The sequence below is a fragment of the Aedes aegypti genome, chromosome 1, assembly GCF_002204515.2.
Source record: "Aedes aegypti strain LVP_AGWG chromosome 1, AaegL5.0 Primary Assembly, whole genome shotgun sequence".
NCBI classification, from domain to species: Eukaryota; Metazoa; Arthropoda; class Insecta; order Diptera; family Culicidae; genus Aedes; species Aedes aegypti.
The window spans coordinates 276092398-276119368 of NC_035107.1; the positions used below are offsets into that span (position 1 = coordinate 276092398).

The 26971-nt window shown below is 38.9% G+C and overlaps 8 protein-coding genes across 12 annotated transcripts in view; 3 read left to right on the forward strand and 5 right to left on the reverse strand.

The window, feature by feature from the left end:
• LOC5572417 (cuticle protein) overlaps positions 1 to 25246 on the reverse strand; it is a 42294-nt gene extending 17048 nt beyond the window's left edge. The window contains exon 1 of the mRNA XM_021837889.1: positions 25220 to 25246. Coding sequence (XP_021693581.1) covers positions 25220 to 25231 — 12 coding nt within the window. The 5' untranslated portion in view covers positions 25232 to 25246. The remainder of the gene's footprint in view (positions 1 to 25219) is intronic.
• LOC5572409 (papilin) overlaps positions 1 to 26971 on the forward strand; it is a 352322-nt gene that overhangs the window by 207271 nt on the left and 118080 nt on the right. The window lies entirely within an intron of this gene.
• Positions 5390 to 6359, reverse strand: LOC5572415 (cuticle protein). Its single transcript, XM_001660304.2, has 2 exons — positions 6292 to 6359; positions 5390 to 6227 (listed from the first exon to the last, which is right to left on the reverse strand). The coding sequence occupies exons 1-2, from the start codon at positions 6301 to 6303 to the stop codon at positions 5451 to 5453; spliced, it is 789 nt and encodes a 262-aa protein (XP_001660354.2). The 5' UTR covers positions 6304 to 6359; the 3' UTR covers positions 5390 to 5450.
• On the forward strand, positions 7173 to 8283 carry LOC5572414 (cuticle protein). Its single transcript, XM_001660305.2, has 2 exons — positions 7173 to 7251; positions 7314 to 8283. The coding sequence occupies exons 1-2, from the start codon at positions 7240 to 7242 to the stop codon at positions 8196 to 8198; spliced, it is 897 nt and encodes a 298-aa protein (XP_001660355.2). The 5' UTR covers positions 7173 to 7239; the 3' UTR covers positions 8199 to 8283.
• LOC5572413 (cuticle protein) lies at positions 10917 to 11852 on the reverse strand. Its single transcript, XM_001660306.2, has 2 exons — positions 11797 to 11852; positions 10917 to 11735 (listed from the first exon to the last, which is right to left on the reverse strand). Exons 1-2 carry the CDS (start codon positions 11806 to 11808, stop codon positions 11010 to 11012), a joined length of 738 nt encoding a protein of 245 aa, XP_001660356.1. The 5' UTR covers positions 11809 to 11852; the 3' UTR covers positions 10917 to 11009.
• LOC5572412 (larval cuticle protein A3A) lies at positions 16862 to 17852 on the reverse strand. The gene is made up of 2 exons (XM_001660307.2): positions 17743 to 17852; positions 16862 to 17643 (listed from the first exon to the last, which is right to left on the reverse strand). The coding sequence occupies exons 1-2, from the start codon at positions 17752 to 17754 to the stop codon at positions 16954 to 16956; spliced, it is 702 nt and encodes a 233-aa protein (XP_001660357.1). The 5' UTR covers positions 17755 to 17852; the 3' UTR covers positions 16862 to 16953.
• Positions 24381 to 25349, reverse strand: LOC5572411 (larval cuticle protein A3A). The gene is made up of 2 exons (XM_001660308.2): positions 25220 to 25349; positions 24381 to 25129 (listed from the first exon to the last, which is right to left on the reverse strand). The coding sequence occupies exons 1-2, from the start codon at positions 25229 to 25231 to the stop codon at positions 24479 to 24481; spliced, it is 663 nt and encodes a 220-aa protein (XP_001660358.1). The 5' UTR covers positions 25232 to 25349; the 3' UTR covers positions 24381 to 24478.
• On the forward strand, positions 25815 to 26840 carry LOC5567555 (larval cuticle protein A3A). Its single transcript, XM_001657496.2, has 2 exons — positions 25815 to 25975; positions 26044 to 26840. Exons 1-2 carry the CDS (start codon positions 25964 to 25966, stop codon positions 26746 to 26748), a joined length of 717 nt encoding a protein of 238 aa, XP_001657546.2. The 5' UTR covers positions 25815 to 25963; the 3' UTR covers positions 26749 to 26840.

The window sequence follows — 26971 nt, forward strand, 5'->3', positions numbered from 1 at the left end:
CGTTGACTTCTTGCTGGAAGGAACTTCGACGGAGGAAAAAAACTATGCTGAAGGTCATAAAGCATTAGTTTGACGACTAAATGATAGGCTGTAGCGCTCATATGCTCAATCATAGTTGATCGCACCTAATGGATGAACAACATATTTTCAGGCAAGCTTTGACGGGAAGTGTAGAATAAGGAAGCATCCGAATCTCTTCTTGGATTTCTTTAGATTGCATCCCGATTAGGATAGAGTCTGCTTCCCAGATTGAAGTTCTAAGAACCCTTCCACGGTTAGTAACTAAGATTTTGATGTCCCATTGTATTTATTTTGTATTGTATCTTATGCTGAGATTCGCAGCATGGGAACTAAGATGGTTCCATTGATTTTTGAATATTTTCTGGATGACGAGATTTGCTTTTGCTAATGCAAGTAGGAAACAACGTACGTTCCATAAATTGACGGACCTGATATACTGATTGGAACACCGAGGTCCTGGGGACAAATCCCATTCCTGATTGAGAATTTTTCCGCTAGAAGGCGCTAGTGACAAATTTACTTCAATTGTTTGTATCTAAAGATCCTTAACAGCTGGAAGGTCTAGCGGAGCTGTTCAGCAGAACCACGGCTATCTGGCGGTAAAGAGACTGGTTGAAAATTCATCCGCTAGGTGGCACTAGTGAAAAGAAATCTTCAATCTTCTTTATCTTCAATCTCTCTCTATCAGCAGATTGAGAGCTATCTAACGGAAAAAAGTCGCCAAAAAGTCTGAATGAGAATTTATCCAATAACACAGCGTAACAAAAATGACATTTTTGCGTGTCTCAAAGATCAAATTATGTGTCTCTAGTAGATTTTGGGCTGCTGAATCAGATGAATCAGAACTTCAACATTCATTTCAGATATAATTTAGTTGAAATTGCACGGTTAAATTTAGATTAAATCGATTTTTTCAACATGCATACAGTCTCCATACAAAATTCTTTGTTTCTCTTATATGGCAAAATACAAAACTTTTCTAAACTAACAAAAAATAACTTTTGAGCATCGGAAGTATTATGAACTTTGTTTATAAGTATTGTTATAAACATGAAGTTTGAGTTCCGAGGCATATTAAGCAAATAAATTGCCATACAAGCTGGCAAACTTGCATGCAAGTTGACTGAAATAGTTAAATTTAGCATTTTTAACAGCTAATATTTCAAAAACTAGACGTGCTATGATGTTTCCGAAAATGGCAATGGATTCAGCAATCTTTAATTAAGTTAATAGCGGTATTTTAGTGCTTGAGACAAAACCGTGTTCCGCAGTGTAAGTGGTTCTAGTAACGAATCCCACCAACCTTCCAGCTTTTTTCAGACTCTAAACTAACAGACAGCCCTTGATATTCTGGAAAGCTTTGGCAAAGACAACAACCTTCTAGCTGATAAGGATTTTGAGATACAGATGATTGAAGAAAATTTGTCACAAGCGCCACATAGCGGATGAATTCTCAATCAGATGTTTCAGGGCCAGATAGCTCTTGATCTGCTGAATAACTTTGTCGAAGACACCATCCTTCTAGCTCCACTGGATGTTGAGATGTCAGCCAATTTTGAACCCATCGTGTTCACGCTTTTTCCGTTATCTAGAAAAGGGGGAGGGATCAGTGGGGATGGCTCATCCAAGAATTGTAAGACCAACTAACCACATTTACTCAAAAAATTGTTTGAAATTAATTGATCTACTAGTCTCCAAGTTGTGGAAAAAATGTGTGAAAATAACGGTGGGGGATGAGATTTTTCTTATCATTATGCATGTAATCCCATTGATTTATTTTTGAAACTTTAACGCTTTTCTTCCATAGCAGTGTGATTACAAGTTTTGCTTGAAAATTGTCACTAGTAGGGTGACCATCTCCTGGATATTTAAAATCACGACAGAGTGCAATATTCGCAATTAACCTGTAATTTCCGATTTGTCTAAAATACCGAACATTACGCAGTGATACGTTTTCAAAGATTTTTTTCAATTTTTTGTTGTGAGGACTTGTAATGTAAGAGAATTAATCATCCTGAGGAGAAAATTGACTAATTATTTAACAAAAAAAACTGTATAGAGAATAGTGTACAGAATGTTGTAAATTTGAGATAATACAATATTTCAATACCATGTTCTCTTGTTAATATCAAATGAGAGATGAGAACTCAATTCCAGTTCTTAAAATTATTAATCGTTTTCTTTCTCTAGAATTTGGGTTTTTTTTTTTTTTTAAAGATCTTGAAACTTGGTCGAAAGGGTCTGCAAAGAATCTTGTTGGAAATTTCACAAAAAGGCTTTCGTTAAGTTTGCATCAAGATCTCATGGTAATTCCCTGAGGATCTCACCAGAAATTCATCAAGGATTCTACAAACATTCAATCAATGTTTTTGGGTGAAATCCGGCAAAGACCTTCCATGGTAACTGACAGTTTCCTTCTACAGGATTCTGAAAAGCATTAGATAACGATCTCTCCAGAATATCATGGTAAGCCATGATGTAAATTACGTGATGGGATTTAGTGCTTCTCCTGGTAAAATCTAGTAGATTCTGCCGTAGTTTCTATTAACCCTCTAATACCCAAATTTTTATTTTCGATTTAAATATTATTTTTCGTTATCTAAAATCGTTCTAAACACGTTTTGGGCATTTATTTATTTTTATTCGCAAATTTTTAAATTTTGGTTTTTGATTTTTATAATTTTTATTTTTGAACATCCCTAGCTTTTTTCATTTTTTCTTGAAGCCTTCTCTAGTTGTTAATTTTTGGCAATAATAAAAATTTTAATTGTTACGGTATTTTGAAAAATATTTAATTTTTAATTTTTTTTCGGAGCGTATTTCATTTTCCGTGTAACTAACGGAAAAACAGGTTTGAAATGATTTTAATACCACCAGGCTCTTCGTTTGTGATAGGTTAATCGTAGAAAAATATAAAAGGTACGATTTTTTATATTACACGTTAAATGAAGCCCAGGCATTTGTAGGTTATATAAGAATGCTATTTTTCAAACAATTTCTAAAAATACAAAAAAGTTTCAAAAGTCATAAAAAACTTTTCTGATATGCGTGTTATGCGTCAAGGTATAAGCCAAAAATAAAATCATTTTGATTTCCGAGCTACGAAAAAATACACAAAATTCCAAAGTGTACCCCGTCTAAAGGCGGGGTTGGGTATTAGAGGGTTAATATTATCTCCACTGAAATTTAACACCTACCGAAAAACTAAACATTACATATACTTTGCAATTGGATTATGTGGACAAACTGATGTGAAATTTGCGAAAAAGTTACACGTCTTCTTGGTGAGAATCGAACTCACGACTCCCTGTTCACTAGATAGGGCGCGTTATCCCTACACCACGAGAGGGCTTATAGACGCAAAACTTAACCTGAATTCCACCACTGAGATTGTAAATTGCACTTTCTTCAAATATTTTCAATCGTACAAACATGAGCTCTTAAAAATGACATTAAATCTAAGGAATGCTTCTTTGTGACGAATCAAAATATTTTTTAACGATAACAAACAGATTTATGTTCCCATAATTGCTACTATTCGTGTTAAAACTTATTATCGGAGTTCATGGACTCAAACATTAGATTTGAGTAGAAAAACACCTCGAAAATGTCTCAATTTTTCCTAATTATTCATAGAATCCTAAGAAGACGTTTTTGCTGGGGGTGCATATTACCCCAGCAGCTGAAGTCAATTTCTGAACCACAAAACTTAACATGAATTTGGAGAAAGGTGCTATTTGAATATGTTTGCTGTGTTTTGGTTTTAGGATAGCTTTTCTAAATTTGTAGTATCTATAATATTTCATTTTGGCAAGCGTTGTCCCACAGATAACAGATGTTTATGCTAGAACAAAAATCTTCTGAGAACATGTGTGTATATTCAAAGTGAAACACGTTGAAATCACTAGCGCCACCACACAGCGTATTGCGTATCGGAATATTGCAGACATTCTATCTCGTGCACATTTTTATCGGTAGTGCCAGTAGAGACGCAACTTTTAGATTTTCGATCACAACTACATATGACTTAACAACTACCGAAAAGCTAAACATTACATAAACTTTGCAATTGGATTAAATGGACAAATTGATGTGAAATGTTGCGAAAAAGTTACACGTCTTCTCAGTGAGAATCGAACTCACGACGCCCTGATGCTCACTGAGAAGACGTGAAACTTTTTCGCAAAACTTCGCAGAAGTAACATCGTTGCTTCTCATTGCACAAGATTTTTTTGCAAAAACTTAGTGTAAAGCTCCTTATTATGAATTTTTGCAGTGAAATTTTGGTTGTTATCACGGTTGGGCACCTTTGTCACTTTGCATGTCTTCAGTCCTAGCCTCTGCTTCATTTTTTGTACGTATGGTTTTGACTTTCCAAGTTTGCGAGCCTAATTTCGCACAGAAATACTGGGACTCTTCTCAATAATTGCAACCACCTTCTTATCTATTATTCTGGAGCATACTTTTCGATTTGTTCCACTTCAAACCTTCCGATCCACAGTCAAGAACTGGTCAAATGTTCTGCAAACACTAAATCCGGTACTTTTCAGTCGTTTGCGCACTTCCACTTGATTCGATGCCATTTCAGTTAATGTTGTAAGGCAATCCACGAGACAGCTGGTTTTTCGTTTACCATAAGCTTTTGACGTTTCACGATCTGAGGGACCGTTCGATTACAAAGGAAAATGTAAAGCTCCGATAACACTCTCATGCTTTGTTTACGCTGCCGTTTCGGTTGCATGTACACCTTAAGCTGTCAGTCCTATCGTGAAAAGTCCCCATGGATAGCGATCTCTAAACATTCATTGAAAGTAGTATATTTTTCAAGTAAAAAAGCTTAGCTGAGAGAAGAAATGAGTCCTTGGGATGTTATGGATCCATACCCGATACCCAGAGCATAGTCAGCTGGATTATGGAAGCAAATAGTACAACAAATAGTTATCCAATTGATGTTCTAAGTCAATCAAAAACTCAATGAACACAAATGTGCAGCACACATTATTGCTGAAAAGTATTCAAATTAGACATTAAAAGCAAGATTTACAAGCAAGGAAACTTTTCCACTAGTTCAAGACCATAAAACAGTCTTCAGGTCTACAAGCCTATACTGTGATATCTATAAGTCTTCCAGGAACTTCCCGCCAATGAACAAGAGTTACCAGTTATCACTGTGCTGTATTCCAAGATAGCAAGCAATCACAAAGGGTAGAGATTCAAGGATCTGATCGGAATGAACTTCTGTAAATCATTGCATAGTCTTCAACTAAAACTCAAGACACTTATCTCTGCAATAGCCTCTTCACTTATGTTGAGTAAGAATGACTCACATGGTTCGGAAATTGATACAATCGAAGGGATATTTTTGCACGTTATCAATCAATATATTCAGAGCATATTGGTCAGGTCACCATCATTATCAGTCTCATCACTTAGTTGTAGTAAGCTGGAGCAGCATAGCTGGCGTAGGCCGGCTGAGATACGATGGTCTTGGCGGCCAGAGGACCGGCATACGAAGCGATAGCTGGTTGCGAGATGAGGGTCTTAGCGGCCAGAGGAGAGGCATAGGTTGCCAGAGCTGGTTGCGAGACGATGGTCTTGGTGGCCAAAGAAGTAGCATAGGCTGGCTGAGAAAGGATGGTCTTGGTAGCAAGAGGAGCAGCAGCATAGGAAGTCAAGGCGGGTTGCGAAATAATGGTATTGGAGACCAATGGAGAGGCATAGGAGGCCAGAGCTGGTTGAGAAACGATGGTCTTGGCGGCCAGAGGAGCGGCATAACTGGCGATGGCTGGCTGGGAGATGATGGTCTTGGCAACTGGAGAAGCGTAGGCGGCATAGGCAGGCTGGGCAACAAGGGTTTTGGCAGCAACGGTCAAGGGTTCACGACGAACAGCAGCATTGAATCCGTTGATTGGATCAGCAGTGTAATCAACGGTACGCTTCAAACCATCCGAATCAACCAGCGAGTAAGATCCCTGAACAACATCTCCACTGCGGGATTCTTGCTGGGACTTCTGGTCACCGGTCAGACCATCGGAAACTCCGTACGAGAAGGAATACTGTGGGCTGGAAATAACAGTCTTGGCAAGTGGGGCAGCGATAAGGTTCTGGGTGGCCAAAGGAGCGGCATATCCCAGAGGAGCCGAGTAGCCAACTGGAGCGAGGACTCCGGCACGGGCAACGGCCACCAGGGCGAAGAAGGTCACGAACTGAAAACAAAAAAATTCTCGTTAAAAACCATGTAACTCCCAGAGTTAGCAAAAAATATCTCACCTTGAATGCCATTTTGTTATAATAATACCTGCTGGATGTGATTCAAGAGATAGAATAAATTGAACTGTGGTTAATCCAGAACGATTCGACAGTTATATACTAAGTCAGTTGGTCCTGCAAAACCGTTGTCAAAACGGTCTCCAATAGCTCCTTTCATACAAGACTCGCGTTGCTTTTCACCCTTCAGAGTTAGGCGTACGAAAATTGGCTGATGCAAAAACCACTGCATCTGTTGCAAATTCAATCGCTCAGAACGAAGCGCAAGGAGCCGATGTTGATGTGTATGCTCACTATAATATGGTCCATGGATCAGTATGATGTAATAGTACGAATCATGTTGAAATCAGTAGAACAAAACATATGATTTTTTTAAGCAGTATGAAAAATATTTTTTAAGCTAACGTAAAAGACTGACGTTTGCGCTTTAAAACAAACTTCAATCATTTTTCCTTTGCTATTAATAATACTTTTTTACTGAGGTCTAAAATGTGTTCAAGACATACGAAATACCGAAGAACTTTTGTAACGAAAAACAAAAAAAAATTGTAACGGAAAAAAGTGAAACTAATTTTTACTAATTTTTACGATCCAGGCTTTCATTCTACTGATTTCAACATAATTTAAACTATTACATCATCTTTATCTATGGAGCGGAGTCAACATCGAGAAGCGGACTCGCCAACTTCGGCTCCTTACGCTTCGATCTGGGCAAGTTTATTTGCAACAGTTGCAACAGTTTTTACATCAGCCAATTTTCGTACGCTACCAAGGGTAATGGTGAAAAGCATACGCGAGTCTATTGTATGAAAGGGGCAATTGGGGGATGTTTTTGCAAAAGTTTTGTAGGACCTACTGACTTAGTATAAAACTAGTGAATTGTTCTGGGTTAATCACAGTTCGATTTCTTCTATCCTTTGAATCACATCCAGCAGGTATCTTTTTAACAAAATGGCATTCAAGGTGAGTTTTTTGCCCAACACAAGAAGTTATATGATTTTTAATAAAATGTTTTGTGTTCTTAGTTTGTGACCTTCCTTGCCCTGGTGGCCGTTGCTCGTGCCGGAGTCATCGCTCCAGTTGGATATTCAGCCCCTCTGGGATATGCCGCTCCTTTGGCCACCCAAAGCCTTATCGCTGCCCCACTCGCCAAGACCGTTATTTCCAGCCCACAGTACTCCTTCTCGTACGGAGTTTCCGATGGTCTGACCGGTGACCAGAAGTCCCAACAGGAATCCCGCAGTGGAGATGTCGTCCAGGGATCTTACTCGCTGGTGGATTCTGACGGTTTGAAGCGTACTGTTGACTACACTGCTGATCCGATCAACGGATTCAATGCTGCTGTTCGTCGTGAGCCTCTAACCGTTGCTGGTCCAGTTGTTGCTGCCAAGACCCTTGTTGCCCAACCTGCCTATGCTGCCTACGCTGCTCCAGTTGCCAAGACCATCATCTCCCAGCCAGCCATCGCCAGTTACGCCAGCCCTCTGGCCGCTAGGACCATCGTTTCTCAGCCATCTCTGACCTCCTATGCTTCTCCTCTGGCCTCCAGGACCATCCTTTCTCAGCCAGCCTATGCCACTTCTCTGGCCACCAAGACCATCGTCTCGCAACCAGCTATCGCCTCCTATTCCGCTCCTCTGGCCGCCAAGACTATCATCTCGCAACCAACTCTGACCTCCTATGCTTCTCCTCTGGCCTCCAACATTATCTCGCAACCGGCTCTGACCTCCTATGCTTCTCCACTGGCCTCCAAGACCATCCTTTCTCAGCCAGCCTATGCCTCTTCCCTGGCTACAAGGACCATCATCTCGCAGCCAGCTCTGACCTCCTATGCCGGTCCACTTGCCGCCAAGACCATCGTTTCACAACCTACCCTCGCTAGCTATGCTGCTCCAGCTTACTACAACTGAATGATGAGACTGCTTTTGCTGTAAATTGAAGGATGATCAAACATGAACTGACTTATTTATTTGAAATATATTGTTGAACAATTGAATGAAACATCCAATCGCTTGTATTGAAATTCCGACGCCATATTTGCCCAACGTTGAAGGAATAGAACGCGGTTCAATTATCTGAATTTAACTAGTTTTTCATCACAGTGACTTGTCGGAGTGATGAAAATTTGCATTTTGTAGGAAGCACCACACTTGACACTTGACTAGCATGAAACGTCCAATAGTTATTTGTATCTGTTCATAAGTAGAGTGGGTGTACCAGCTATGGCCATAGATGTTCCCTATTTCGCCATACGTTATTATTTAAATGTTTCGTGTGTTTAAGCAGTAAGATAAAGGATATATCTTGATGTTAAGGTGAAGATGAATCTAAGCCAATCCTCAAATATTCCAGAGATCAATTCTAGAGAACCACAGATTCGTATGAGCTGCAAATTTAATCGATTTATCACTCGCTGGTGGTAACCAATCGATCAAATTTTCAACATGAATGGTTACCTGGTTCTCCAGATTTGTGCTATTGTAATTTTGAGGATTGTTTTCGATTCATCTTCACCATAAAACTTTCGAAAAGTTAAGAAATGTGACACTATGGCCATAACTGGTACACTTGTGCGATTTATTGATAATGAAAATAATTATGATAAATTGTTTTTTGTTTCCATTCTCTACTTCTTAATTTTAAACTTTTGGCTTCTGTATGCTTCTAGCTTCTAGCTCCCAGCTCTAGCTTTTTGTATCCTACTACTAGCTGACATTTCCATACCTTCAGTTTCCACCTTCAAGTTTTAAACTTCTAGTTTTTGGTTAATACTATTTAGTTTCTTGATAGGTACTGACATTGAGCTTCTAGCATCAACCTACTTGCGGTTCGCTTTTGACTCCCAGTTTCTAGCTTCAGTTTCTAACGTGTAACATCTTAATTGAAGAATCTGAGAATTTCCATACCAAAAGGCAAATCGGGTAGACGCTACCATTTCCGAACTCAATGAAACTTCACACATGTATTAGTGGTTGTCCGAGATTACAATTCACATCAAAAAAAATCTAGGATTCTCATGTTTGTAACTCAAAAACGGTGTATTTTATTATAATAGTGTCTCGGAAGAAATTTCAGTAAATAAAAAAACAAAATCACTGAAATAAAAAAAAATCATAGTGAACCCACATTAGATTACATATAAATCCGATTTTCTTAAAATCATACCCTTCGTTTTTTTTTTCGTTTGTTTTCTTGCAAAAGCTACCGCCCGCTTTACGCCCACCGCAATTCCTCAGCTGTCATCCAATGTTTTTAAGTGAAATTTGGCAGTTTATAAGCTTATATTATGTGCCAGCCTTAAACAAAAAAATAGATTGATCTTAATAAAATTTGCTGAGAAATTGCCGTGGGAGGAAAGTGGGTGGCAGTGTCTTATAGAAGACCTAACTGTATAGCCTAGAATAACCAAAAATTTAAAACATTGTTTCATTTTTTTATATTTGAGGTTGAAAAAGCAGTTATTATTGCTTCTTGAGTAGAAAACTAAAATCCTTGCTCATACTTTGCACTACAGCATTGAATAGTTATATAGTGTACAAAGCAGCAAGCTTGGGATCTCAGTGTAGTATAACTCTTAAAGCAGCATATAAAATGAATAATGTGTTATTCCTCAATTTTATCAAGTTTAGGAAACGCTTAACTTTCGAATGATGGTTAAAGATTTCGCTTCTGCAACTTGAATATGTTTTAATACGTAGTTATGGGTATTCTCACTTCAGACGCTTCCTCATTTGTCCATCATATAGCGGACACTTTGATTTCAAACCCGGACAGCTCATGAAAATCGTAATTAGAAAAGTCGAATCGTTATTTGAACTCAGCACGCTATTAAACAGACGTCCTAGGCACTTGGACATTCTATGAATTACACTTATTGAAACCGATCCTTTGACATTTTTCGGCAAATATTGAAACATTCCGTGTAAAATGTATAATATCCGGAATTTGAAGCTAGCTTGAATTAGAATCAGAATAATATAAATTCAGCCTATACTTTTTCAAAAACTCAAAAAGAAAAAGATACAAATCTAATTGATTTATATTCCTTAGAACATAACAAATTATTTTTGTGATGTGCGGGTTATTTCTGTAGACATGTTTTTAAACAGTCTCTAAAGATTCTCATGAATGTAATATGATAAATGGAAGCAAGGTAAAAAAAATTACTGCTTGAATTCCGCTTTTTATTTTGGCGTTACGTTCCAGCGGGGAAAGAGCTTACTAACTTAGTGTTCTTATGAACCCTTCCACAAAAATTAGCTGAATGCTTTCTTTGACAAGCACAAAGATGTACCATGTACTGGAAAACTTACAACCTGAAAAGATCCTCGACGGGTGGGATCCAAATCCACGATCCTCAGCGTTATCTTGCGGAATAGATGCGTGTTTGCCGCATTCATATGTAAATGCACTCGATCTTCTAGCATAACAATTCAGATTCTTTTCAGCTTCATAGAGCCAGGCATACACGAGAAATGATTCTTGTGGGTATTCTACGTGTGGCAAGAAAATAGTCAGTCGCGATATTCAAACTCATGATCCAAAATTATAACCACGGAATTAAGAGAAGAATAATCCACAAAAAGGAGGCAATTACTTGGGGAATTCAATACACAATATAAGATATGTTTGCAAGTATTCAACAATATATTACAAATAAATTAGTCAGTTCAGGTTCGATCATCATTCAATATCAGATAACAAGCAAGCACTCTCATCATTTAGTTGTAGTAAGCTGGTGCAGCATAGCTGGCAAGGGCGGGTTGCGAAACGATGGTCTTGGCGGCAAGTGGACCGGCAAAGGAGGTCAGAGCTGGCTGCGAGATGATGGTCTTGGCGGCCAGAGGAGCGGAATAAGAGGCGATAGCTGGTTGCGAGACGATGGTCTTGGTGGCCAGAGAAGAGGCATAGGCTGGCTGAGAAAGGATGGTCTTGGAGGCCAGAGGAGAGGCATACGAAGCCAGAGCTGGCTGAGAAACGATGGTCCTAGCGGCCAGAGGGCTGGCGTAACTGGCGATAGCTGGCTGAGAGATGATGGTCTTGGCAACTGGAGCAGCGTAGGCAGGCTGGGCAACAATGGTCTTGGCAGCAACGGTCAGTGGTTCACGACGAACAGCAGCATTGAATCCGTTGATCGGATCAGCAACGTAGTCAACGGTACGCTTCAAACCGTCAGAATCAACCAGCGAGTAGGATCCTTGGACGACATCTCCGCTGCGGGACTCCTGTTGGGACTTCTGGTCGCCGGTCAGACCATCGGAAACTCCGTACGCGAAGGAGTACTGTGGGTTGGGGTCGTACTGTTCAGCGACAACGGTCTTGGCGAGTGGGGCAGTGACAAGAGTCTTGGAGGCCAAAGGAGAGGCATATCCTAGAGGAGCCGAGTAGCCAACAGGAGCGAGGACTCCGGCATGGGCAACGGCAACCAGGGCGAGGAAGGTCACAAACTGAAAATAGAAAAAGACTTATTATAAATCATTCGATTTCCTGTGTAGGCAAATGTTTCACCTTGGATGCCATTTCGTTTTTAAATGATACTTGCTGCTTGTGTTCAAATGAATAGAACAAATTGAACTGTGATAAATCCAAGAAAATTCGCCAGTTTTATACTAAGTGAGTTGGTCCTCGAAAATCGTTGACGAAATCCCTCCCCAATTGCTCCCTAAAAACACAAGCTTTTTGCTTAAACCCGTGCAAAAACTGGATGATGCAAAAACGGCTGGAGCTGTTGCAAATGCACTCGCTTGTGCAGAAACAGTACAAGAAACCAATGTTGGCGTACACGCTTAGCACTGCAGTGTTGACTCCATCCCAGATGTTGAGATGATGTAATAGTGAAAAATCATGTTGAAATCGGTAGAACGAAAGTCTTGATCGAACTTGATCTGATTTAATTATTTTATTGGTTGATACCTAAGCATTGGCAGCACTTACTTATTTACTAATTAGATAATTAGAGATGGTCACAATAGTGAATCGCGTTTGACCCATCACTTTTTTTTGCTCTATGACGTGTGTTGCTCCTTTGCTTTGACAGTGCAGTCACTGTATGAAAGATTGTTCCTAACAGGTAAGAACCAGTTTTCAAGCTTACTTTGGAACATTGTTTTGCATCGCAATAAAAAAATACTATGTGATTCTTGAACATACCATTATTTCTTCGAAATGGTGTCTTCTTAGGGTCTGTCCATTAACCACGCGGACATTTGTTTTTAATTTTCAGACACTCAACCCCCACCCACCCCTCGTGATCATTTGTTCATGCACATAAGTTAAAATTTGTATGGACCGTGGTCATTGGCCAGATTCCCCTTCCCCCTTAAATGTCTACGTGGTTTATGGACGACCCCTTAACACATTTTGAGAAGCACGATTTTATGATGAATTATGTAGGTACATCAATAATAGTTTATGGGCTTTCCCACTAGGTCCCACCAAAAGCACGAAGTTAAGTCAGTAACATCATCAAATTCTTTACTCTAAGCAAACACAGAGCTTCGATACATTTGAAATTTGTGAAGGATTCGGTTTGTTTGTGAAGTCAAACATCATGAATTTAAAATTCAGAAAATTCGAATTAAGAGCTTATAATTTGAAATTCTGATAAAAAAGCTGATATATTTTTTTGTAAGATAGCTTTAATAGATTTCTGATTTTTTATGCGAATTTTGCTATTTATCGAAAAAAATAGATTCCTTTTCAGAAAACTGGTCGATCTCTTTTAAGATTTTTGGGAGGATTCTTTAAAGATCCTTGGTTGATTCTTTGAGAGATTTTTTATTTGATATTGTGATTCATGGCTTAAGCTTAGTATGCTGTTCCGCTCAAGAAAAGTAAAGATTTCTGCGGAAGAAATGGTCAAGAAATTTTGTACAGTGCGCTCCATTTGAAATGACATTTCTTTTCAACTGCGTATTGCGACCAAAGGAAAATGCTTTTCTTGACCATTTCTTGCAAGAAATTTTCCACGCATCGAGATAGGCGGTTACTTTTCTGTTGAAGTACATAATTCCAATTACCAAAATTTTTGAATAAATCTTTCTCTCGTTCAGAGTAGATTTCCATCAAAAATGGAGCCAAGGAATTGGTTAATTTCTCAAGAATATACGAAGAGTATAGCTTGAAACATCCCTTGGAAAGTTACTGGTGAAGTTTTTACCGTATTATAGACAAAATGCTTGACAATTCTCTAATAAAGATTCAGACAGTTTTTTTTTCAGAGCTACTTCACAGATTTCTGTTTTTGGTAGATTTTTCTTCTCAAAATGATCATCCCAATGGAAACTTTACAATGTCTTCACGGGAAGAAATCAGAATCCAAAATCATGATTATGCACCCAGATATCATCATTTCAGTGTGTTTTCATCTTATGAAAGTACACCATTTGGACTGTATGACTCCAGAAACCATGATTTGTCGTCCTGATATCACGACCTAACCAGTTTATGAATTTCACTTGTAAATCATGGTGTGGGTATCAGATTTTTATCCGTGTTGAAAAGATACATAATCAGATCCTCTTATGAGGAAGAAGTTCCACCCAATCTTAGTCTTCTAGGGAGCTGTTTGGTCAACTTCTGGTAATAAGCCCTGGAAACTTTTGGTAAGATTTTTGCCACATTCTTGAAAACATTTGTAGGAGATTTCTGGAGAATTTCTAGTTAAATTCTTGACAAGATTGTTAGCATTTAACAGTTTTGAGTCGAAAGCTTTGTTAGATTCTTCTTCATTTTTTTAGAGAGCTGTGGAAGTTACATGGCATGGACTCCAAAATATTTCACAAATTCTTTTGGAGATTCTAGCAAGAATCCAAGTAGATTCTATTTTTTGCCCTTGGTGGTTTTTCTACGGAGATGTTTGGCACATTTCACTCCTTATGTTTATAAATTTTACTCCTTATATCGCTTTCCGTCATAATGTTAGGTGAATTCCTTCTACAAATTTTCCACAATCTCCTAATTCTTCGTGGATTGCCCTCTTAAATGTTCTTTACAATTCCTCTCAAGATCAATCTCAATTATAACAATATCTTATAAAATTTTTTGACGGAAACTATTCTTGATGAACGCACTTTTATATGCAATCTGAAGAAGCTAAAATGATTTTTTTCTTCTAATTCTTCTAAAGTTACCACTGTGACAGAGTCTGCATTCACGAAAAGAATCTGGACTGACAGAGAATCGAACTCAGACATCTTCAGCATAGCTTTGCTTTGGAGCCGCGGACTTTACCATACGGCTAAGTACGGTTAAGAAAGGTTCTCTAGATAGGAGTATTTGCGGAAATTCTCGTGGTAGCTCCTGTGGGAACTCCTGGGGAATTATTGTTGTACTTTATAAAGATTGTTTTAAATTAGTTCTGTAGAGTTTGTAAACAAATTTCTGTTTCGAATTTCGTTGAACATTTTGATTGAAATTTCCAACGTAAAACCTAATGTATTTTCTGTGGAAGGAATTTCCATGACAAATGTCAGACAAAGTACACCAGGAGAAACAATTATCTGCAAAAATAATGTCTGAAAACAACCGACGGAAATCCTAGAGTAGTGTCATGCTTACTCCTGGGACCAACTGAAATTGTAATTCTTTGAATATTTGTTGGCGTAAATTCTGGAGGAGTTTCTGATGAATCATCTGATTAAATTCTATAATGTTTCGGCAGAATTTATGGAGAAATTTCTCTTAGTATTATCTGTGTTTGAATTTGATTGTGTGATCAAATAGCTTATAATATCTGTAGAATTTTTTTTCCTTATTTTCAGTAAGGATGTTTTCCTAAAAAAAAAAGTCATCCATCCAAAATTCATAAAGGGAGCCATCTATCGAGTACATCACACTTTTATGAGCAGATTTTCAAAAACGTTACAAACAATTCATTTAAAATTTGAAAAAAAATATGATTGCAAACTATTCAAGATTGGTATTTTAGCAGGAAAAAATATATGACATTTCAAGCATATTTTTGTCAAAACATCTAAAAACATTTTCTGGTAATTTTTGCAGGGTTTTTCAAAAGACATTGTTATCAAATCTTCACGAGAAATTTCTGTAAGCATTCTGAAAAGAACATGTGGCGAATCATTCTATTTGCAACACTTGAAACGAATTGTTTTAAAGCAAAACAAACCTTGCAAAGAGCGAAAAACTCTTCCACAGAGTAGTATGTGGTCTTTTGATTATGTTACATGTTCTTTTCGAACGATGCGACGGAATCAAAACCAATCGTACCAATGGTTCACGTTTTGGTTCACGGGTGCGAAAAGATATTCTGTCCAAGCTGGGATAGATTACCAACTGGTGAGCTCGTTTCATGCTTATGATAACATTTTTTTTTTCGTGGCAACGTTACGTTTATATAATTTTCAAACTAACCATGGTTCGTCACTACAAGTATCGGCACAGAGCCTGTTTTATATAATTTTAAAATACACATAACTTTCCTCATTACTAAAAACATCTTTCCAATAGTTCGACATTATCAAAATACGTCTTCTTAATTCTTTTCTTCAACATCTTTACTTCGCGAGAAAAATTCTTCTTCCTTATCCAAGGATCTCATCACCAACCAAAGGAGACTCCCAGATCTTTTTCATCCCTTACTAATAAACACCCTTCCCGTGGTAATTGTGGAGATGCAGAGGTATTCTCATCATTACACACCAACATTCCTTCCCCATACCAACTGACTGTAAGGACTTGGCTGTTCTTCTCGTCTTTTTCTCATTACGACCTCACTGGGACAGAGCCTGCTTCTCAGCTTGTTCTTATGAGCACTTCCACAGTTATCAACTGAGAGCTTTCTATACCAAAGTTGCTATTTCCGTATTCGTTTATTGTGTGGCAGGTACGATGATAATCTATGTCCAGTGAAGTCAAGGAAATTTCCATTACGAAAAGATCCTGGACTGGGAATCAAACCCGGACACCTTCACATTGGCTTTGCTTTGTAGCCACGAACTCTAACTACTCGGCTAAGAAAGGCCCTGGTGCCGTTATTTATCAATAATAAAACATCTGCTAAAATATTCGCTTCGAGCATAAGCGGAAAGTTTCATCCCTTATTCATTTGGATCGAAATGCAATTCTTACCAGTTCCGATCAATCACGAAGCAGCAACCATCATTGACATGTACAGTAAGCCTATATGCTTTACATTTCACTTGAAACTGGTCCACAATATTGACCAAAGTTTGTTCCAAAGATATTCCCTGTTCAAAATTGATTACAAATTGACTCGAGAGTTTTGCTCCATTGCTTCAGTTAAACAAACAAACAGAAATGATAAAAGGATAGCATAATGTCAACATAAATTTATTTGACGGCTTCATGAAGTTGCAAGGCTTGAAAACATTAAATCGTTCAGACATTCAAAGAATATGAAGCAGTAGAAGACTTCGGTAAAGTTACCTTCTATCACAAATTAAACTTTAGTTAGCTTAGCTTAGTCAAAATCCGAAAAAGAGTTTGGACCGTGAAGACATTTTTTCCGTTACTTATGAAGATATTTGACATTTCTGATGATTATGTTCAGATTTTCCGCTTCTATGCAAATGAAATAAAAAGACAAGTAAACTTCGTTTCATGTTTTGTTCATTGTTTGCTTCAGTTTCCTAATAAATAATTGAACACAGTCTCAACAGTCGATAACAGTCTCGGAAGTATTGCTTAGTGGTGGTACAGGGCTGGGGCAGCGTAGCTGGTGTAAGCTGGCTGCGACACGATGGTCTTGGTGGCCAAAGGAGCGGCATAGCTGGCATAAGCTGGCTGAGAGACGATGGTCTTGGTCACAGCTGGGGCAGCGTAGGAGATGGTCTTGGCAACTGGGGCAGCATAAGCAACTGGAGCGGAAACGACCTTGGCAACTGGGGCAACGGTCTTGACGGCCAGAGGCTCACGGTGCACGACGGCGTTGAATCCGTGGATTGGGTCGGCGGTGTATTCAACGGTACGCTTGAAACCATCAGCATCAACCAGCGAGTAAGATCCCTGGACGGCATCTCCGTTGCGAGATTCCTGCTGTTCCTTCTGGTCACCGGTCAGAGCATCGGAGATTCCGTACGAGAAGGAGTACTGTGGGTTGGGGTCGTACTCATCGGCGACAACGGTCTTGGCGAGTGGGGCAGCGACGAGGGTCTTGGCAACTGGAGCAGCATAAGCCAGAGGAGCTGGGGCGGCATAGGAGACAGTCTTGGCAATTGGGGCGGCATAAGCCAATTGAGCGGGAGCAGAGTAGGAGATGGTCTTTGCTACTGGGGCAGCATATGACAGAGCGGGAGCGGCAGCATAGGTGGTCAGGGCTGGGCCGGAGATGACTCCAGCTTGGGCAACGGCCACCAGGGCGAGGAAGGTAACGAACTGCAAGGAACAAAAAATGCACAGAATTAGTCATCAATTATAATCCAAAAATAAACAATTCAACTAAATGTAACACCATCACGTTCCATTAAAACCCACCTTGAAGGCCATGGTTGGTATTTGGGAGTTGTTCACTAAGCAATGAAACCGATCGAACTGTGCCGGGACAAAATTGGCGCAGTCAATTTATAGCAAATTGAGTTTACACTGCCCGACTTGGAAATTCGATTGCGCTGCTGATCCTGTTCGCAAATATGGTTTTGGTTTCGGCGGTCTCTGCGGAGGGCTTTACGCGAGAGCGTCAAAACAAGAGAGCGCACCTGGTTGGCTAGCCAAAATTGTCGCGTACCTAGATACTCTTCGACAGGGGCGATCGGTTTGCTCTTGCTCTTGTTTTGAACCTCCCGAGTGCGGAGTAAACGACCGATGAAAGTGAACTTGGGCGGTGAACTTGAGAAACGATTCCTTTGCAGTGTAACCGGTATCCAGAGTATCGTGTGGTGTGTTGGGCTCGGATATGCCAATTACTGACCTTTCGGTGAGGTGTGGAATGGTCAATGTTCTTGCGCTGCTCTTGGTCGGTGGATGGGTGATGCAATTTTCATTTGTGATAAGTTCATGATATTTTCATGATTCGGGAAGCAATTGGCGTTTCGGAAACTGAATGTCGAATTTGAACCGGTTCTTGTAGTTATTTTTATTCTTCGAAAATTGCAAGTCATATTACTGAACTAGTCTACCTTTCTTTCTTGAACGGCAATGTTAAATCGTTAAGATAGAATCAAAAGAATGAGAAGTCAAGATGAAAACTGATTGTGGAGTTTTTCAGAGCAATTGTTCCACATCCATGTTAAGCAAGGCAAAATATTGCAAAATGACATAAACCATAAAACTCTTCGAAGTTGCAATAACAAAAACGTAAATTTTGCAAACAAATGTGATTTAAGTGCTTATTAAAATCCAAACATTATAAACATCATGAATGAGTTTTTGCATTCATATTTTTCAATTTTGAATTATTGTAACTATTGCAATAATACTGTATGTATACTATTGCGCAAAAATGAAACGAACCTTCAACTATATACTGACGGGTACAGTTTTTTAGTTCATAATAAAAAAAAATCACTAGAAAAAAAATTCTATTCTCCAACCGAAACACAGTGAACATATTTTTATCGCATAATTTCTAGCTTTGAACAGAAAAGCTGCTCATGAAGTTTCGATGATGACGATGATTATGATAACGACTTTATTGTTCTATTTTACTGTTATTGAAAGTCATTTTTTAAAGTGTTCAAAACAAGCAGATACAAATAAATTAACCAACATTAAGTGTAGTTGTGAAAACATTATGCTAAAAGCTTATGTAACTGGCTAGAATTGAACCTACAATTTATTTCAAGCTGCTGATATTGAATATTTTCCGGCCTTTTTTCTATGTTGTTTTGCATACTTAGTCTGTGAGAATTAGTCAATCAAAATAACACTTTTTCTTTTCTTCATTTACAGGTATTGGAAATTCAATGGAACAAGGAGGAGCATGTAAGCCATAAAAATGGAAAATTTCCTATTTTTCTATGTAAGGTCGGTGTACCAATAGCTGCATAGCTAAGAACAAATATTCCTATAAAATCGAAACATAAACCAAGCGCCTATATTTTTACGTCAGCTGAAGCTTTCTATCTTGGTTTTGTGGGAAAAAATATTAAATCTACGAGAACGTAATTAAAATCGCTTGTACCACTATAGGAAAGTGCCTATAGTAGCACCATATCCAATGTCTGTTCTTATAGAAGCACTAGCTTCACGGCGTAGAAACACAAATCAAAATAATGTTTTTACGAAACTTTTATATGTTTTCCATTAATTATGAATCAAAAGCATTCGATTGATGTAAAAAAGGTCTTAATGCTTCAATTATTTTGTTTAAAAAAAATAGTATCTCTCGGTAGTGCTACTATAGGAACACTATAAATGCAAGAGAGGTTAATTTTGAAGCGAAACTATATATTTCAATCATTTTTTAAACAAAATCGAGCTGTGATTCAATTGTATTTAGATAAACAGCTCCGGACCTACACGTCAAAAGATATTATGCAACGATTCATAGCAAAACGGTCGTAAAAGACCATAGGGGACTGTCTACTGAGGTTGAACCGACCCTATCCTTTCCTATTCTACCCAGGAAAATGTCTTGAAAATTTGCCACGGAATTGACTTTGATTCAGAGAAATCGCGAAAGATTAATCTTCCGCTACAGCTCTTGTTTGACCATATGCCATAACTTTCTTTAAAGCTTACTAAATCAAAAATCGTGATATAGAACGGGTGGATTTAACGCCAACTTGACATGTGGTTGGCAACAGTATTACAGAAATTATCGAAACTTTGCGAATGTGGAGACTACATCCAACAGAGGTACACTGAGTACATATTTTCTACGGAATCAATCTGAATTCCTATTTGTAATTTACCAAATCGAATCCTGATGCAAAATTATACAGGCTCCATAAAAATCTTCAGAGGCTATAACGAGTTCAACAAACTTTTCAAGAATTTCATCTCAGATTCCTAGAAGAATAACTCCTGGAACTATCATAGTTAATTTATTTAGACTACTTTCAGGGTCTCCTACAGGGATCTCTTCAGAAGTTCTTCAAGAGATTACTCTACAAATTCTCTTAGAAATCCTTCCTGCATTTTTCAAAGGATGCTTAAAAGAATATGCCCAGAATTCGTTCCAGGAAATCCTTGAGAACTCCAAAATTATACCTCCAGTAATTTATTCAGGTACTACCTTGATTTTTTATTCTCTTAAAACTATCCTAGAATTTTTCTCCAGATGTTTTCCACTAATCCTTAAAACGAATTAGGCACACACCAAAAAAATCTTAGATTTTCACGTAACGTAATTTTAGCCTCAATCATGCAAAGCCATTTCTCATGTATTATTCAATGATAAAACCTATAAACACATCTATTATATACAACATTGTTACCAAAATCCTTAATAATGAACGCGAAACGTCTTCTCTCGAAGAATGGTGCATGCAAAACAGCTCGGTTTACATGATTTTCATGAATTTCTGTAGAAATTTTAAATGGAATCTTTGAAGCAATTGCTGAAGGTATCTTTAGAGAAATACCTAGTTGAAATCTTATATAAACCCTGAAAAAAATGTTAAAAAACGTCCTTAGAAATTTCTGGAGAAGTTTTCGATTGAATTTTAGAAGACGTTTTGACCGGTAATCTTAGAGGATGTCCCAGTGAAATCCATGAATGAATCACTGAATAACATCTTGGAAAAGTAAGTACTTTATGGGGGACGGACATAGTGTAGAGGTTAGAACACACGCCTCTCAAGCCGAGGACCCCGAATCCCATCCCCGAGAAAGTCACTAAAAATTTCAGTAACGACTTCCTTCGGAAGGGAATTAAAGCCGTTGTTTTCGAGATGAACTAGCCCAGGGCTAAAATAATGATAAAAAAGTAAGTACTTTCTTGAACAATTTCTCAAAAAAATGAGGATTTCAGATGATTTCTGAAATAATCTTTAAAGAAATTAATTTCTGTGGTTCTTTTTGAAAAAAATCCTGGTTCAATTCCTGAAGTGTCCTAAACATTGGTTTCAAGGAGAAAATCCCTAGGAATATTCGCTGAGAATTTTCTTGCGAAACAATCACTAAATGACCTCCTTGATTTCAGTTTGGTCTATTTTCGGACTCATTTTGGTTCCTTTTAGGTCTATTTTTCATCTCTTTTTTCTTTCAAGAGGTTTCTACCCGAGCATGCGTAAAAAGCTTAGTAATACCAAATTTCGATATGGGTAGCTGTTCACGCCAACAAACAGAACAATTTGCTAGGGAATCATTTTGACCATCATTATTCCCGATCATCATCGCCAAACGTGAACGATTAGCTATTAGAGGTAGGGGAAGGGGTGGTAAAATGAACACCTTAATGAAATCATCTTGTTTCTGATGGAAAAACGAGAAATTTCTATAGTTTTATCGCACAACATCAAAAATAGGGATGTAATCTATAGCAGCAACATGGATTCAGACTAAAATAGCTAAATTTTCACATAATTTCAACGCTATCAAAAAGCGATGCAAATGTTCATTTTACCTGCACTATGTGGGTAAAATGAACAGCGGTTGGTGGTAAAACGAACACCATGCAAAAAACGTGAGCAAAACAAATATTTCTGAAAATTTTTATTGCCGCACCGAAAATACATCCATTAATGATTGTAACCCATTCAAAAACAATTCTTAAGGTATCAGATTTGACATCATATCATAACGATATTCACCTCACCGAAAAACCTCAAGTCTTCCGAGCCAAAAGTTACGTCTGTTCTAATTTTCAAACGTGGTTTTCGAAAATCTTAGTTTTCGTTGATATTTTTAATTCAATTGACCTACGTATCAACTCGAACACTCAGATTTATGCTCTAAATCGTACGTGCGTGAGAAAAATCCATCGAAATTTGTTTTTTCTCGATAAAAAGCACGGTGTTCATTTTACCACCCCTGTTCATTTTACCACCACTTCCCCTACTATCTAGATAGATATAAGAGATAAAGGTCTGGAAATGATATCTAAAATTTTGTCCTGGAACAACATTGACATATAATGTCTAGCTTTTGTAAAATCTAACTATTAGCTGTGAGCTATTCAAACATCAAAATTTGACCGAAATCTGCAAACATCTCACTTTGCTATGGTTAAGAAGTTCCAGGATGTTAGTATCTTCAGATCTTTTATCTCTTATGTCAATCAAATCAATGTCACGTTTTGATTGTTAGAACTTGGCTTCTACTCGGGTAATTTACTATTTTAAGGTGCTCAGTCGCTACCGCCCTGTAAAAAAGAAAAGCTTTTTAAGTCTTTTGGTAACCACTGGCATGAATATGAGAAGGTTAGAAGCAAAGGGGTGTCAGTGACAAAACCTAGTTTTGATAAAATCTTCGTTGAAGTTTTTTCAGCAATTTTTCGTTCTACACTAATTGTATGGGAAACAAAATTAAGGCAGTTTCAAATAATTATGTTGTTTTTTTTTCTGTTGAGCAAAACAATCTAGTGATAATATCGTTAGAACGCTTCGAAGCAGTAGAACTTTCTTAATTTCCAGTCCAGGGTTAAACAATTTCTTAGCTTCACTGTGCACAAAACATTTGCCAACATTTGTCCTACCCTGGGAGGGAAAAACCGATACGAAATTTATGTACGTCAAGGTAAGCCGATATTCTGCTGTCACGAACTGTCACTGTGAGCCCAGATCTTGAACAATGGACAAACTTTATAAAAGTGCGTATTTGATCAAAACATATTTTTGCATTTCATCAAATGTGACAAAAATCACTTGAAAAGCTATTCATGTTTATTCAAAAGTAATGTCACGATAGCACCTTTCATTTTGATCGAATATAAAGTATTCAAACACGCATCATTTTACTTTTTCGAATAAAATCGAAAAATAAAGGCATAGAAAACTTTGGCCCTTTTTCCAAGTTTGTCCCAATCGATCGAAGGTACACAACAAAAGAAAACTAGCGATTTTCATCTAGTCTGCCTTGATTGTCGTTGGCAAGCTTGATTTTTATTGCAGTTTGAAATAAATTTGTGTCATATTTAGTATGATTTTAAGTCAATATCGAGTAAAGGAATATCGACTCATGGAAGATTGACTGTAAATTTTTATGAAAAAGAAAAACCTTCAGCATGTCATCAAGTTGAACCAATGTCAGTTGTTTAGGATTATTGCGTGGAGGTTCAATTCCCACCCCAAGAAACTTTTCGTCACACAGAAAAATCTTCACTGGTCCACTGATTGATGCGTGGCAACGGATACGCGCAGCAATCAGCGGTCCAGTGAAGAATTTTCCGTTTTTTGTTTGATAAAATTGTGTTAGGACTGCGTCGAAGACGGTGAAATTTTTTTCTAACGTAACCTAACTGTTTTCACAAGATAACTGATGAACTAGAAACATTTGAGCTTATCTTTTTAGGACAAGTTATATCTCAACAAGATATCTTGTAAAGAGCACATCCAAATTAAGGTGGTTCAAAAAGTCGTTTTGTCTCGGCAACGCCCATTCTATTCAAATTCAGAATCCAAGTATCTTCCCATACTTGATCTCATTTGAAACATCTTTCAACTCAAGCGAATGTTTTTCAATTTGGTTGAAAACTTAAAAAAATGATATAATTAAATTAAATATTAACATGTTTTCCAAATAGTTTAATAGTAATTCTAATATAATGAGTAATAGATACAATGCAGTACATTTTGCAAGTTCTTCAGGGACATATTTTTCTTTCAATTCGTGCTGCTTCATTGTTCTCTGATTATGCTCCAAGTGCTCAACTTTCTGCAGAAACTGTTATCAGTAACAAGTATGTATACATCTATAATACACAAAGCTTAGCGAAAGGGTAACCAAATAAATAACTTCAATCTGCAATTATTTTTAGTAGATTTTCGACTATGTCCGTAATTAGAAGCCAAGCACGTCAAACGAGTAGCCAACTTAATCGAATAAACAATCAATACAACCAAATTGGGAACTGGTTCGTACAATCGTTTGATCTGAAAACCTAACGAACACATGTTCATAAATATCAATCAATTTTGCGAAAGTTTTTTTATGGCGCGAAACCGCACTTATACATTTCCGTCCCATTAGACCAATTACAGTCGTATGAATAAGAAAACAACGTCAACCTCTTGATTTTTGGATGATTTTTCATCTATTCATTATCCGTCATAAATTTTCATAAATTAAGCAACAATCAGTCTTTCGTATGGCTTCCGGTTCAAGTGACTTAGTGGTGGTACAAGGCTGGGGCAGCGTAGCTGGTGTAAGCTGGCTGAGAGATGATGGTCTTGGCGGCCAGAGGAGCGGCATAGCTGGCATAAGCTGGTTGCGAGACCAGGGTCTTGGTTACAGCTGGGGCAGCATAGGAGATGGTCTTGGCAACTGGGGCAGCATAAGCGGCATAGGCAGGTTGGGCAACAATGGTCTTGGCAGCAACGACTGGGGCAACGGCCTTGACACCCAGTGGTTCACGACGGACAGCAGCGTTGAATCCGTGGATTGGGTCGGCGGTGTAGTCAACGGTGCGCTTGTAACCATCAGCATCAACCAACGAGTAAGATCCCTGGACAACATCTCCGCTGCGGGATTCGTGCTGTTCCTTCTGGTCACCGGTCAGAGCATCGGAGATTCCGTACGAGTAGGAGTATTCTGGATGTGGGTCGTACTCATCAGCAACAACAGTCTTGGCCAGAGGGGCAGCAACGAGGGTCTTGGTGGCCAGAGGAGCGGCATACGACACAGTCTTGGCAAGTGGTGCCGAGTAAGCCAGAGAGGCTGGGGCAGCATAGGAAAGAGCTGGGGCAGCAGCGTAAGACAGAGCTGGTCCTGAGATGACTCCAGCACGGGCAACGGCCACCAGGGCGAGGAAGGTCACGAACTGAAAAATAACAATTGGAATCCAAATTAATTTAATTTATGACAATGCGAAAATCCTATTTCCGCTACCAAATTCTCAATTCCCACATACCTTGAAAGCCATACTGAACAATGTGATGTGATGTTGCTGTTTGCGATCGAACTGTGTCGGGATAAAACTGTCTCAATCAATTTATAGTAGTAGCATTTTTGCTGGGCCGATGTTTGCGAGAAAAACGCGAACGAGGTGCACGTAGCAAAAACGCACAACCACCGAACCGGATGGCGTTGGTTTCGGTCTCTCTTCGCACTATTTTAGTCCAGAGGTGAGGCAGAAGAAACTCGCTGGCGATTCCCGTGCTCAAAGTGAATGTCACTTCAGTCGGCTGGAGAGACGACCTTGGCTTAAGTTTTATCCTTTGGCCCGTGAAAAATGCGCCGAAGAAGGATTGTTGCCCCTTCCATGTAAAATGTCACTTGATATGTGTGCCTCTTGTTGCTGAACGAGCGGAAGTGTTTTGTGGGTTTGTATATGCGGAACATTCTGAAAGTTAGAGCACCGCCCCGAAAATTATCAGGTTTCGCAATTTCGGTTTGAAGGTTTTGAACTCGGGAGACTTTTGGCGAGGATTTTTTTTGTGTGTTCATCCAGATTGTTAACATATCGACAGCAGCATGGTCAACAGGTTAAACGGAATTTGTTGGCGAATTTCCTTCCACGAACTCCACCTGATGCAATAAGGCGATATCCAGTGTAGTGAACCAAAATTGTTTGAGTATAAAAGGATTTGGAATCCTTATTCCAAGCACAGTTCAATCAGTCTCTTTGAATAGTAAACACACTTTTCTAAGCACAATGGCATTCAAGGTAAGTTTTCTTAAATCAACTTATAATTGAAAATGTATTTTAATCAATGTTTGTTTGGATTGGTACAGTTCGTGACCTTCCTCGCCCTGGTGGCCGTTGCCCGTGCTGGAGTCATCTCAGGGCCAGCTCTATCCTACGCTGCTGCTCCAGCTCTGTCTTACGCCGCTGCTCCAGCTTCTCTGGCTTACTCGGCACCACTTGCCAAGACTGTGTCCTATGCCGCTCCTCTGGCCACCAAGACCCTCGTCGCCGCCCCTCTGGCCAAGACTGTTGTTGCCGATGAGTACGACCCACATCCAGAATACTCTTACTCGTACGGAATCTCCGATGCTCTGACCGGTGACCAGAAGGAACAGCACGAATCCCGCAGCGGAGATGTTGTCCAGGGATCTTACTCGCTGGTTGATGCTGATGGTTACAAGCGTACCGTTGACTACACCGCCGACCCAATCCACGGATTCAACGCTGCTGTCCGTCGTGAACCTTTGGGTGTCAAGGCTGTTGCTCCAGTCGTTGCTGCCAAGACCATTGTTGCCCAACCTGCCTATGCCGCTTATGCTGCCCCAGTTGCCAAGACCATCTCCTATGCTGCCCCAGCTGTGACCAAGACCCTGGTCTCGCAGCCAGCTTATGCCAGCTATGCTGCCCCTCTGGCCGCCAAGACCATCATCTCCCAGCCAGCTTATGCCAGCTATGCCGCTCCTTTGGCCGCCAAGACCATCATCTCTCAGCCAGCTTACTCCAGCTATGCTTCCCCAGCCCTGTACCACTAATTCATTGAATGTCTGAGCAACTGATTGTTATGTTCCTTAATTTATTGCAACCTGAATGATGAAAAAATATATTTTTTTCTTATGAGTGAAACCGTCTATTGTTTTAACGTTCATGATTTGGTACAATATTCTATATTTTCATGCCAACTCTCTCTCTCTCTCTCTCTCTCTCTCTCTCTCTCTCTCTCTCTCTCTCTCTCTCTCTCTCTCTCTCTCTCTCTCT